Below are 13152 nucleotides of genomic sequence, written 5' to 3' on the forward strand. Positions count from 1 at the left end.
TTCAAAAGTTTGAGACTGTGAAAAGGTGGCAATTAAATTCCTAATGCGAGAGGGACGTTTTACTGTAATTTGAGGAAAAAAAGCAAGTGAAAGGCTGGATCTGGCAGCTCCTGCCTGAGGGCTTCACACGAGGTTACACAACTGCTCCCAGCCCGGGTGCTGCCCACCCCTCCCGGGGCGCTGCCCCAGCTGTCAGACCGAATCTGCAGCTGCAGTGTGAGAAGGGTGAGGAGCAGAGCCTGTGCCTGGGACTGCACATCCCCCAGGAAAATCCCCCTGGAAAGGGCTGGGGTGGGATGAACACCAACAGCCCTGCTACAGCAACGGAGCTCAATAAACAAATGCAATCTACAGCACAGATAAATCACGCCATGAGGCTGCCAGCAGGAAAAGGGCTGTGTGCCATTACCCCTTGCCTCCCTCATCCCTGGGTGACCTCCCACTGCCCTGCTGCTTCTCCTGGGGCTCAGAGCTCTGCAGTGCTTCCATCCCAGGGCCCGCCAGTGCTGCAGCCAGGGCAGAGCCAGCCGGGGGGGCTGGCACCTCTGCAGTGACAGGGACACTCACACAGCCTTGTCACAGCAGGCAGATGCCCTGCAGCCTGCACAGAGAAGCCACTTTCAGCTGATGAAGCCACACATGGACTTTACCTGCAATCCCAACAGGCCCAGAACAACTCTTTGGTAGGGGGGAAAACACAAAATTGCCAACACAGAAATGAGAGACACGAAATGCTCAGTAATGATCCCCCTGGCCCAGGAGAACAATTCCTCTGCCACCCAGAGATGGTTCTTTGTGGTCCAAACTTTCCACCCAGAGCTCTCTGAGGAGGGATTTCAGCTTTCCCACAGCTCTGCCTTGAGCAGGGAGTGCAGGAGCTGGGCCTGGACAGTCTGGGGAAGGGAAGGCTGAGAGAGGATCCCAGCAATCCACACCAACACCTCATCAGTCCATGCCAACAACCCTAAGGTGTCAGGGGATGGTGCCCACCCCAACCTGAGGAAGGATTTCTTTCCATGGAGGGTGGCAGAGCTCTGGGCCAGCTGCCCATGGAGCCTCCCCAAACCCACCTGGACATATTCCTGTGTCACCTGCTCCAGGTGACCCCACCTGGCATGGGTTGGACTGGGGGGTCCCCAGAGGTCCCTTCCAACCCAAACAATTCTGGGATTCTGTGAAACAAACACAGATTTTTCCTAAAACCCACTCAAAGGAGGTGTGTGAGGGAAGCAGCTCCTCTCTCCCCTTCCCTTCAGAAGGCAGCAGGGCTGGTGGCTCCTCACCCCTCCCACAGCCTGGACAGAAGCACCCCCAGATAATTTATGGGAGACATGAAGAAAGAGTTATGGTTTTTAACGAGCAATTTTGAGGCAGATACTACCAATATACAGAGTCCTTGGTTCCACTGAATAAATATCTCTGACAGCCAAACAATAACTCTGCCTCTTATTTTAGAGCTCAACCCCAAACTGGTAGACTTTGTAACTCTCCACACTCCTGCTATTCCCTGAGGTGCTTCCAAGATGATCACTGTCAGAGTCAGAGTCTATAAAAAGGATGAAGGAAGCTGGGAAATTTCCACAGAGGTGGTGCCAGCAAAACAGAACGAACATTTCAGCCATCCCTGAGCAAAGCCAGGCTGCAGCCCTGGAATTCCAGCAGTGCAGACCAAGAGCTCCCCCAGCTGAGCTCTGGGACAGCTGCAGTCACTGCCAGAACAGCTCAGGTACCTGGAAAGTTCCAGATCTGCTCCAAGGGGATTCAGTCACCCTCTGCAGCCAGTGCTTGTTCAGAGAAGAGCTGGAGAACCCTTAAGAGGAGCTGCCGTGGTGCAGAACAAGGAGTGCCTTGGGAAGCGGCAAACTCCTGCCTGCTGCTCCAGGGAAGAGCAGGGAGGCCCTGCCAAACCTGCAGTGGCATCCTGTCACAACCCAGCCCATCCTGTGTCACCCTCTGTCACCAGCCATGGAAACTCCACTGAAAGGGAAAAGCTTCTGCTGCAAACATGGCCTGTCTTCAAAACCCTCACTTTAGAGAAGGAGTGACTCCCACAAACACAGGATGGCTGGAGAAGGGATGGAACAACCCAACCCAAAGCTCAGGCCAGCTGCTGCCACCCCTCCTGGAGCAGCCCAGGCCTGCTGGGACTGTGCTGGGGCTCCTGAGCTCCTGCTGGGGTCTCTGAGCTCCTGCTGGGGTCCCTGAGCTCCTGCTGGACTGTGCTGGGGTCCCTGAGCTCCATGGGCAAAGGGGATGAGGAGCTTCCCATGGGCTGTGGCACCATCTGCTGGAGATGGCACCAGGAAAATGTGTTGGAATTAAGGGATTCTGGAGGAAGAACTGACAGGATCCAAACTGCATCATATTCCGAGCTGGAAAGCCACAGGATCATCTGTCCAAGCCCTGACCCTGCACAGACACCCCAACAATCCCACCCTGTCCCAGAGCAGTGTCCAAACACTCCTGGAGCTCTGGCAGCCCTGGGGCTGGGACCATTCCCTGGGCAGTGCCTCTGGGGGAAGAACCTTTCCCTGGGATCAGTCACACCCCAGGCACAATCCAGAACCACATTTCTGGAGCTCCACCTTGTTTACCAGAGGTATCACAAGAGATTCTGCAAAATCCTCCTGCATCTGCCTTGGACGGCGAGCCCAAGGACCAGGAATGCTGGGAAACAGATTTCATGACGTGTTGGAAGGATTTTAAAAATTCCCATTCATGTTCCAGAGTCAGCCCCTCCCTCCACCCCTTCCCAGGCCTGGAAAAGAGCACTGGAGCCATTCATTTACAGCCCCCTGGCTCCTGGGGGCTTTTATGTGCCACAGGCACCAAGAGCCAGAGCCCCCAGGGAGCCGTAGCCCTGAGAGGTGGGAGGACCTCGTCTGCCACTGCCAGGGCACGGTGACAGCAGAGCCTCCCTGTGACATTTCTGCTCTAATTTGCACGCAAATGTCAATATTTATTAGTCACATCAAGATCTTCAGCAAAGCTCCCCTGGGCTGCCGAGTCTCTGCACTTATACTTTTAAATTGATTTAAAAAGAAGCATATTGGCTCTTGGTAACTTATTCCAGACTCCCTACATTCTTTATTTTATCCCTAACTCTCTACTGTTTTTGTGGGAAGTTATTTCCAAGGAATCTATGCATCAACAGTGTTGAAAAATGCTTTACCATCACGCCAAAAAATGACCATGGAAAAGTAACCTTTTCACTTAACTTGTCCCTGGAGCTGTGAACATATTTATGTATTTAAATAATGGAAATCTGAAAGTAACAGATGTTTCCTGCCTAGAGCACAGAGCAAGAACAACAGTGCTCCACTATTACAGTGCCTCTGGAGCATCCACACATTCCCATCCCCATTTGCTCTCCTGTGCATTAGTTTGCAAAAATCCCCAAGTGCTGAAATCTGGTTTTAATCGTGATGTCAACAAGTCTGCCTAATCCTGCTGCAAGTCAGGAATTGGGCCTCTGAGCAAGCCAGCATGAAAGAAAGTGAAATTGCTTTTAAATGTAAACTAGGAGGGAAGAGGAGAGAAAAAATGGGAACTGAGAGATTAGGTAAACCTGATGGAATTTGGCAGAGCTGGGGAAAGGGTGTTCCAGTGGTGTCCAAGAGCCCTCACTCACCAGGATTTGGGCTCCCCAAAATGCAAGTAGTTGATGCTGTAGAGATCCATGTCCTCTGTGTGCCAAGCAAAAGTTGTCTTCCACATCCCAAAGTAGAGGTAGGGAGTGTTCACACCCTCGATGATGATGCCACACTCGTGCTCCACCATGTCCAGAAGGGTGTTCAGGTTGCCAATGTTCCACTCATCCACGTCCTGGAACAGAAATGGTTTGTACTGGTTTGTACTGGGAGAGCCAGCCCTCAGCCCCCTGCAGAGCCCCAGGGGGCAGGTGCTGGTGTCACCTGCATTAGCTGAACACTCTCTGCTTCCAGGAAGGTTTCTTTGGTGCTCCTCTCTGACCACGGGCAGGAGGGAGCTCCAGCACCCTGAAGAGGCTCCTGCACTGTGTAATTACCCCAGTAATTAACTATCCTGGTAATGAACACTCAGGGTAAAGCACACTCCTCTCAGATGTTCTTCCCCTGATCAGAAACACCCCAGGGTGAAAAAGGGGCAGAACCTTCTGCCTCAGCTCAGAGCTTCAGGTAAAAACAGGAACGCACCTGAGAACAGCTGTGCTGCTCCTGGCTGTGTCCCACCCTGATCCCAGCAGGAAAGGAGGGGATTCTCCCACCCAAGCACCAAATCCCCTGCACCCCTGAGATGTGCATGGCTCTGAGCAGCTCAGATATCTCTGCTTACTCTAATTAATCCATATTAAACCACACTGATAATAAAAAGACACTTGTACATTCACACACAATCAGACAACACTCCAAAGAAGGCCACTTCCCACTCAAAAGAAAACTACAGAGGAAGAGATTTAAATTATCTGCCTAAAAAGAGTAAGAAGAGAGAAACATTTATCATTTACAGAATTACTCGAAGCAGAGGATGAAATTTTACCATGGAAAAGCTTAAACAATTTGAATTGTAAAATAATTCAGTGTGCAGGTGCATTGTATCCTAATGGAGCTGCCTACAAGGAAAAGATCCAAATGCAAATAATTTAAAATCCAAATGTAAATAATTTAAAATCCAAATGCAAATTATTTATGTTAAGAATCAAAAAATATTTTTGATGAAGCACCACTTCCTTGAAATGCTGTTTTTTTTCTTGATTCTAAGGGGCTTCAGCAGGAATCTCCATTTCATTCCCTTAAAAAAGAAACAAAACCCAAGGTATAGACAATTTTTTTGCTACAGTCTGCAAAAGAATTTCTTTAAATCACACTTTTCCTCATTTTTCTACTAAAAGTCAGCTTTTCACAGCTTCCACTGACTATTACTCCAAATTTCAGGGGAAGTTTAGTCCCACTTTTGTAAAGAGGGGACAAACACAAAAGTATTGCGGTTTTTTTAGGGTGGCTACATCAATGAAATCCTGAATTCCTGCTCCTCAATGAGAAAAGTGCAATAAGGAAGTCAGGTCTGTGTCTGAAATAAATAAAGGAGAAGCTCTGCACTTACTGCATCGTAGAGGGAGCCGCTGATGTCAGCCCCATAAATGGGAGACACGAAGGTGAGGTTCTTCCAGTACTTGCGCTCCAGGTCCTCAAAGTCCTGGTGCCGAGGGGTGCAGTACCTGCCAGGGACACAGGGGTGTCAGGAGCCCTGGGAGCAGCCAGCACAGCAGCTCTGAGGCTGCATTTCACCTTTAACTCACTGAAATGCAGCCTTCTCCACCTCGGGGCAGGCTGACTGACAGGACATGCAGCACCACATCCCCACCCCAAGGAAACGTGAGCTGAGGTTATCCCACAGCTCTCAGGTGCCAGGAAAGCTCCAAAGCTGGTTATCCTGGAATGGTTTGGCTTGGAAGGGAATTTAAATCCCACCCAGTGCCACCCCTGCCATGGCAGGGCCACATTCCACTGTCCCAGCCTGGCCTGGGGCACTGCCAGGGATGCAGGGGCAGCCCCAGCTGCTCTGGGCACCTGTGCCAGGGTCTCACACCCTCCCAGGGATGAACTCCTTCCAATATCCTACCTCACTCCACCCTCCTTCAGCTTAAAGCCACGACTGCATAAACTCAGTCCTGATTAAAACTCTGCAGAGCTGCAGACTCTGGAAGCAGGATGAGACTGCAGCTGGCACACCCCAGCTGACTGAAGTGCCCTGCAGAGTCCCTGGGCACTCTGCAAGACACTCGTGCCACCAGCATCAGCCCAAGCACCCCAAGGTGTTTGGATTTCTACCCCAGCCATGGAACACCTTCTCCAGAAGAGCCAAGAGATCCTCTTTTGGTCCCAAGCCATTCTTTTCAGGAAGCTCCTCAGCCAAATACCGACCTTGAACAATCCTTCTATACCAGCTCTCAGAAATAGATCCCAGATATACCAACACCCACCAAGCCACAAACGTGTTTGAGACTCAAGGAAAAGCAGTTTCCCCCAAAATGCCTCACATTTAACGTGGCTGCATTTTCTTGTCAGCTAGTTTCTGGGAAGAAAAGCTTCCCAGGAGCTGCCCTGTTGCCACATTTCTCTTCACAGAGAAAAGCAAGGCCCAATTCTTCCCAAGAATATTTCTGTGTTTCACATTCTCTGAACATCCGAGAAAGAAAATACAACTCTTATCTCGTTTGCTGCGCCTGTGTTGTGCCAAAGCAGAATGCAATATGGAGATTGTTTATCCAAAGTGGGGATGTTTTGTTCCTTTGGCCTGTCAGGGCCAGGAGAGTGTGTGTGTGTGTGTGTGTGTGTGTGTGTGTGTGTGTTGGACTATCATGGACAGTCATGAGAATCAGAGAGGAGAGCAGCTCTGTGCAGTTGTGAGCAAGGCTGAGTGCAGGGCAGATTCGGTTTAGATAGAATGTATAACAGAGCATAATAAAGCAATGAATTGGCCCCCTGCTGTCCCCGGAGCCCTCCCCGCCCTCTGTGCCCCCTGTGCCCAGCCCAGCCCTGCAGCACGCACTTCTCGCTGTTGGCCAGGCGCCGGTACTCGCCCACGCTCATGGGCTTCTTCTGGATGTTGTACTGGGTGAAGAGCCCCGACTGGCCCGTGACCACCTGCTGGATGGGCGCCGGGATCACCATGTCATCGATGTCGTCGTACGTGCGCCGCGGCTTCCACTCCTTGGGGGGGATCACCTGTGCCCCAAGAAAATGAACGGCTTTTGTGAGCTAATGCACAAAGACCTCCTGCACCTGCATCGGTTTTTCTGTCTGTTATTCTGCCTTTTGTTAAAGCTTTTTGTTTCCAGCACTGCAGCAGAAGCCGTCCTGCTGATTTTTATGCCTCCAAGGGTAGCTGAGCTATCTTGGGTGTGTTATAGACCCCCCAAGAGCTTATGAGACCTGGCCCAAGGAAACTCATATAACAATCACCTGCAACAGGGACAACAAAAACATGGAACTGTTACAGACACTGGAGCTGGGGGTTTGGTGGGCACGAGGGGCTCCACTTCCCCTACAGGGCTCTGAAGTGCAGCTGCAAGAGACACAAAACTGACCTGGAACGCTCAGATTAATCCTACAAGTAATTTCTTTACAATATCTGGAAGTCACCAACAAGCTCTATTAAAATAATCTCCCTAGCAGAGTCCTGGAAGGTAATTGCTTGTACACTTGAGTGGACAAGGAAACATTCCACGGAGAGCTCTTCATCAATAGCCAGCTCTCTTTAGAGCAGCAATAAACCCAGTAATTGACCTGTGTTTTAGAAGAAATAAGAATTATTTCATGCCTAACAGCTTTATTTCTCCACTGTGCTTTATTAAGGCCAGCTAAACACCACTCCTAACAAGTCCTTGTCAGAGCAAATGATCCCATCAGCCTGTGCTGACATGGCCACAGAAATACCTCTTCTAATCACTTAGTCCTGGAGTTTCCCAAGCAGTTCCGTGTCAGGCACTGGAACTTAGAAGCTTCACATGGAAAGTTCTCATCACCAGAGGGTGCTGGGCACTGCCAGGCTCCCCAGAGAATGGTCCCAGCCCTGAGGCTGCCCTCAGGGGTGCCCAGGGTGGGATTGTTGGGGTCAGGGGCTGCACTGGATGATCCTGTGGGTCCCTCCCAACTCAGGACATTCCTCTCCTTTCCTCCCTCCGTAACCAAACCAGAGATTCCAGGCACAGTGCTCCAAAAGGCACACTGTGCTCAGCTCCAGGGACACAAACAAGATCTTGGGCCCTTGGAAGGCAGCTCCAGCCCCTGAGCAGCCTTTACCTCAAGCCAGCCCCTCACCTTGTCCAGCCCCTCACCTTGTCCAGCCCCTCACCTCTCTCACCTTGCCCAGCCCTTCACCTTGCCCAGCCCTCACCCTGGCCAGCCCAGCCCTCACCCTGGCCAGCCCTCACCTTGCCCAGCCCTCACCTTGCCCAGCCCCTCACCTCGCCCATCCCAGCCCTCACCCTGGCCAGCCCAGCCCTCACCCTGGCCAGCCCTCACCTTGCCCAGCCCTCACCTTGCCCAGCCCCTCACCTCGCCCATCCCAGCCCTCACCCTGGCCAGCCCAGCCCTCACCTTGGCCATCCCAGCCCCTCACCCTGCCCAGCCCTCACCCTGGCCAGCCCAGCCCTCACCTTGGCCAGCCCAGCCCGGTGGGCCCCCTGGGACTCCATGAAGGCGATGAACCTGCCGAAGTCGCGGAACTCGTCCAGCGAGGGCCGGAAGGTCATGATCTTGCAGCCAGGGTTCTGCGGGCTCGGGTGTTCCGACCCCATAGCTCCAGTCCTGCAGGGGCACACGGGAAGGGAAGGGGCACGAAAGACTCTGCTTAAAACCTCTGGTGTTTAACTCCCAGCTCCAGGCAGCTCCACAGAAAGCCTGGGGAGATTTTTCATTTCCTCCTTCTATTCCTGCAAGGGGGTTTGTGAAAGTACCTCTAACACGGACAGGAGGGGCTCCCCACCAAAAACCCACTCAGTCAGGAACTCCTGACCCCAGGATCACCCGAGAGCTCGGAAGGGGCTAAATATAGAGCAGGGCTGAACATCTGCCCCAGCTCACCACAGAAAGTGGTGCCTCCTCAGGATCCTGCCACAAAAATAACAGCTTCTCAGCACCTTCAGCTGTCAGTGCAGAGCTTGCCACCCCACGAGCTTTCCACCAAAATGCTTCACCATTTTCTGTTTAGGTTCAAACCCAACAGCTATCTCCAGTTTGGGGTTTTTTCATGTGCTAGCTTGCACCAAAAATTATAAAATTAAGTTTTTTTTTTTTTTTTTTTTTTAATGTAGCTTCATTATACTTTGTATTTGCAATGTATTGTACAATTGCACAACTCCAAAACATCCCAAACAAACTCTCAAACCATTCAGGATGAAACCACAGTTTTAAAATAGACTTTTTTTAAGGTAATGCTGGAAATCTGTAAGGGAAATAAAAGGTTTCAGTGGCGTTTCAGCTGCACGTATCCCCACGAAGGAGTTCTCCATGCCAGGAGCTGCAGCAGCTCCACACCCCGAGTGCTCACGAGATGGCAGTGCTGGGCTGTGGAGGATGAACTGCAGGAAAACGGCTCCTGCCAGACTTTTACATGCAAAAAAAGCATTTAAAGTGTGTTTAAACCGATTTCAAAGCAGCCAAGAAGTATTGCAGACGCTCCTGGAAGTACCCGTGGTGTTAGGAAAACACAAAACGAAGCAGGGAGTGCTCCCAGGTCTGTGTTTGAACGGGTGAGTGTGGCACAGCCAGTGCTCCCAGCTCCTGGAATTAAAGCCAGCTAAAGTGGGCACATTCCACACCCAGGGCACCAAGGTTTCATTTTGACTGGATAAAACTTTTCATTTCAAAGGCACATGAACAGTTCTGAGTGAAATTTTAGAAGCTAGAAAACATCAGAAGTTTACACAGTAACTTTTATGCACATTTGTTTCAAAACAAGGATCTGCAAGTCTTATGTCCTTCCCCAAGGAGCCTTTAAAGGAGTTTTATGCATAAAATCACAGCTTCTCACAGGCAGAAAAGCCCTTCCCAAGCCAGGAGCCAGAGATGCAGAACCCAATCCAGAAGAAAATCAAATGATGAATCCCAGTATTGCAGGAAATCCCAGAGCAAAACCAATTGAGGGAGAAAAATACCATTTCACCCCAAGACACTCCCCATCTCCAACAGGAATCGCTGAAGTTTGGAAACAAAAGGGCCATTTAACCAAGCCCTCCATCTTCAGGGTGGCCCTGCCCAAGGAGATTCCCAAACAAGGAACAAAAATTGCCTTCTGAGAACAAAAACTGCAGTTTTGGGGTCAGCACTGGAGGAGAAGCAGCAGATTGGTCCGTGCCCATGGGAAGGCTTTCCTACACAAATGTTCTGCAGGAACACAGGGAGGAAATCCCTGGGATGAGCCAGGGGAGCCGGGCACCCATCTGCCAGAGCTTTGCTCCAACCCCCATGAACACAGGGCTGGGCTGTGGCAGTGGGACAGGGACAGAGAGCACCCCAAAGGCTGGCACAGCCCCCCGGGAATGGTGGGGCTGCTCTGGAGCAGCTCTGGCAGTGCCACGGCCGGGGGAGCCCGCCAGGATCCCGGCAGGAGCTGGCTCACAGTGAATTCCGTCCTGAGCAGGAGCCCTGCCAGCACCATCTGCTCCTGAGAGGCTCCTGCAGCTCTACCCACAACCGGGGCCAAAACAAACAGGCAAAGCCAGGCTCCAGCCCATCCTTCCCTCAAGATTCTCTCACAAAATTCCACTTTTCCAAAATTCCAATTTTCAGTCGATAAATTCAGAGCAAAGAGTGAAAATACATGCTCCGGTAAGGAAGGGAGATCAAAAACGACTTCATGCAAAGCTTAATCAATTAATTAAAGGATAAAACTACTTCCTGCAAAGCTTAATTAATTAATTAAAAGGTTTACTGCCTCAGTACAAGCAGCATCACGTGGCACTCTGGAATTCTTTAGTCCAGAGACAGCAAAACACGAGATTTTTCCATGTGCAGTCCCATCTAAAGAGCATTTCAGCACCCACCCTAGATAATGTACATTTAGCTAATCAAACTAATTCAGCCATTACAATAAAATGGCCACAGAGCTCATGGGAAGGGGGAACCAGGTCCATGACCTCAGGGAGATGTGGGAGCTTCCCCCAAGGAGCTGGGAACACCCAGGCCCAGGGAAAGCTGGGGGAGAAGAGAATTTCCTTCCCAAGCTCTTCCCACGTGGCAGCACTGAAGTTTTGGAAGTGCCAGGAGCCGTGGCCAGCTCTGTCCCAGCTCCTGGGATCACACAGGACACACAGCCAAGGCAGCAGGACAGGGCTGCAGCTCCATCTGGGGTTTTCAGGTTCCAGAGCAGACTCTGAGTGTTGTGAGAACGCTGAGAGCCCCTCCCAGCCCCTTCTGCAGGGCTGCAGGCGAGGGCCAGATGGGAACAAACCCTTCTCTCCATACTGAGAAGGATTCTGCACTCAGAGCCCCCATCAGCTCCTGAAAAGAACAGTGAAGGTATTTTTCTCAGCTGGATACATTCTGTTTCTTTGTGGGAGAGTAACAACCTGAAATATTATGAAAACCTTCTAATTTTCAGCCATTGTGAGGAAGCACAAAAACTTGTCTCCAGAGGGACGATCTCGGTGCACACAAAGAACTGAGTTTTCATTTCAATGACTTTTACATGAGACTTTTCCCTTCCAAAACTGACGTGAACCAAGACACTTTTGTGACTGAAAGCCTGCACCTGTTGACTGAAACCTTTGTAGAGAGGAGAAAAAGCCCAGGACACCCAGCTGAGATCAGTGATCGAGCTTGCTGCAGCACTGACAGGACTGGGAATCCTTCCTCCAGAGAAGGTTTGGGATTTCTGAGCAGCTCCTGCTGCTGCCCCACTGCTGATCTCTGCAGGGCCAGTAATGCCAGCTCACTGGCCTGGGTGAAGAACAGTGCCTGCTGTGGGACAAACGTGGCTTCAGGCAGCAGCCCTGGGGCCCACCCCGTGCCCAGTGCCAGGCCAGGGACACCACTGGGAGTGCCAGCACCCACCTGGCAGCACTGAGGGCACAGCAGCACCACGAAACCCTTCTGATCTTGCTAAACAAAGTCAATGCTCAGTTTGACCACAACGGGAGCTCCTCAGAGACCTCTGGAGAAGGCTGCAGGTGTCAGGGTAGACCTGTGCCCAGGTGATGGGGACCCTGCTGCCCTGGGACAGCTCCAGCTGCAACAAACCCACCCCTGACCCCACAGCACCCCGAGGATTTCCCTGGGGCTGTGCTGGAAAGGGCTAAAAAGACACATGGAAGTGCTAAAGACACACGGAAAGGGCTAAAAAGACACATGGAAAAGGCTAAAGACACATGGAAAGGGCTAAAAAGACACATGGAAAGGGCTGGAAAAACACATGGAAATGCTAAAGACACATGGAAATGCTGCAGACACATGGAGAGGGCTGGAAAGGCCCGTGGAAACGCTGCCAGCCCCAGCAGAGCACACAGGTGGGCTCACAGGAGGTGGGCACAGACTGGCAGCACGCCCTGCTCAGGGAGCAGAACCCCACACCTGAATTCCAGGGGATGAACCAAGCTGGGAGCAGGGGGAAATCTCCCAGCCTGGAGGGGCACAGCCCTGCCCCTGGCTGTCTGTCCCTCTGCTGTGCCAGGGGATGAGCTGGCATGGCTCTGGCTCCAGGGCTGGGCACTGCCAGGGCAATGGGCACAGCCCCCCAGTGCCAGGCACCTGCCACAAAATGCCACCAACAAAATGCAGATTTCAGGCGTGCCTGGATGAGCTTCTCCTGCCTCACTCAGTGTCTGAGGCATTTCCCCAGCAATAATGAGAGCCCTGCTCGTGAAGAACTCCTTTAACCTTGCTCTTAACTCACTATTTAACTACTGAGTCCTGCACACAAATATTAATGGAAACCTCATGTGTTTATCTGACATGGCATTTTTAGATGAATGAGGCTGCAACACAAAGGACAGATTCTTCTATTTCCATCCACTTCCTTTCCCTCAAAGCCAACAAATTACTCTGATTTCCATCAATTCTCACGGATCAGGCTCTAGCCAAAGTCTCTTTGCAGAACCACAGACAAACTTCTGCAAGACATCAGCTCTGTGTACAAAGCAGACTACTAAAAGCTATATGTATTTACATATATATTAAAACTACAATGGTTATGTGGTGTAAGGATATCTGAGACAACTTTCCTCCCTTCCCCTCTATTCCCAGGAATCAGATTCCAGCACTTAGACAAACAAAATGTAATTTTTTAAGTTTGAAGTTTGCAGTTGCTCAGCCCAGTTTTAAACAACTGTACAATTACAGCAAGGATTTAAACTAACACCTTTCCCCCCCAAATATTTATATATTCAATTAATGCCATTTTTAACATTCAAATTGCTTTGAGTTTTGTATATCCTCCATAAAGACCAAGAAAACACAACAGAGGAAATATTTGGGAAAGAGGAACAGAGACAAATTCCCATCCAGCACAGGGATGAAGATTTACAGTGCTTGGGATTTGACAAATTGGGAGTTATTTTCTATTAAATTTTGCACTCCACAAGACTCCTCCACAATTCCAGATCCTCCTGTACTTGAAATCAATCAGCATATGCAGCTCATTAAGGGAAAATAAAATTTTCCCCCAAAACAC

The 13152-nt window shown here is 50.7% G+C and overlaps 1 protein-coding gene across 3 annotated transcripts in view; it reads right to left on the reverse strand.

Moving 5' to 3' along the window:
• KDM4B (lysine demethylase 4B) overlaps positions 1 to 9670 on the reverse strand; it is a 62621-nt gene extending 52951 nt beyond the window's left edge. For all 3 annotated transcript variants that reach the window (XM_041460715.1, XM_041460713.1, XM_041460712.1), the window contains exons 1-4: positions 8141 to 9670; positions 6532 to 6707; positions 5083 to 5197; positions 3632 to 3825 (exon numbers count right to left, since the gene is read on the reverse strand). In XM_041460715.1, coding sequence (XP_041316649.1) covers positions 3632 to 3825; positions 5083 to 5197; positions 6532 to 6707; positions 8141 to 8281 — 626 coding nt within the window. In that variant the 5' untranslated portion in view covers positions 8282 to 9670. The remainder of the gene's footprint in view (positions 1 to 3631; positions 3826 to 5082; positions 5198 to 6531; positions 6708 to 8140) is intronic.
• Between the last annotated feature and the right edge of the window lie 3482 nt (positions 9671 to 13152).

This window comes from Pyrgilauda ruficollis, unplaced genomic scaffold (genome assembly GCF_017590135.1).
Source record: "Pyrgilauda ruficollis isolate IOZ18807 unplaced genomic scaffold, ASM1759013v1 scaffold148, whole genome shotgun sequence".
NCBI classification, from domain to species: Eukaryota; Metazoa; Chordata; class Aves; order Passeriformes; family Passeridae; genus Pyrgilauda; species Pyrgilauda ruficollis.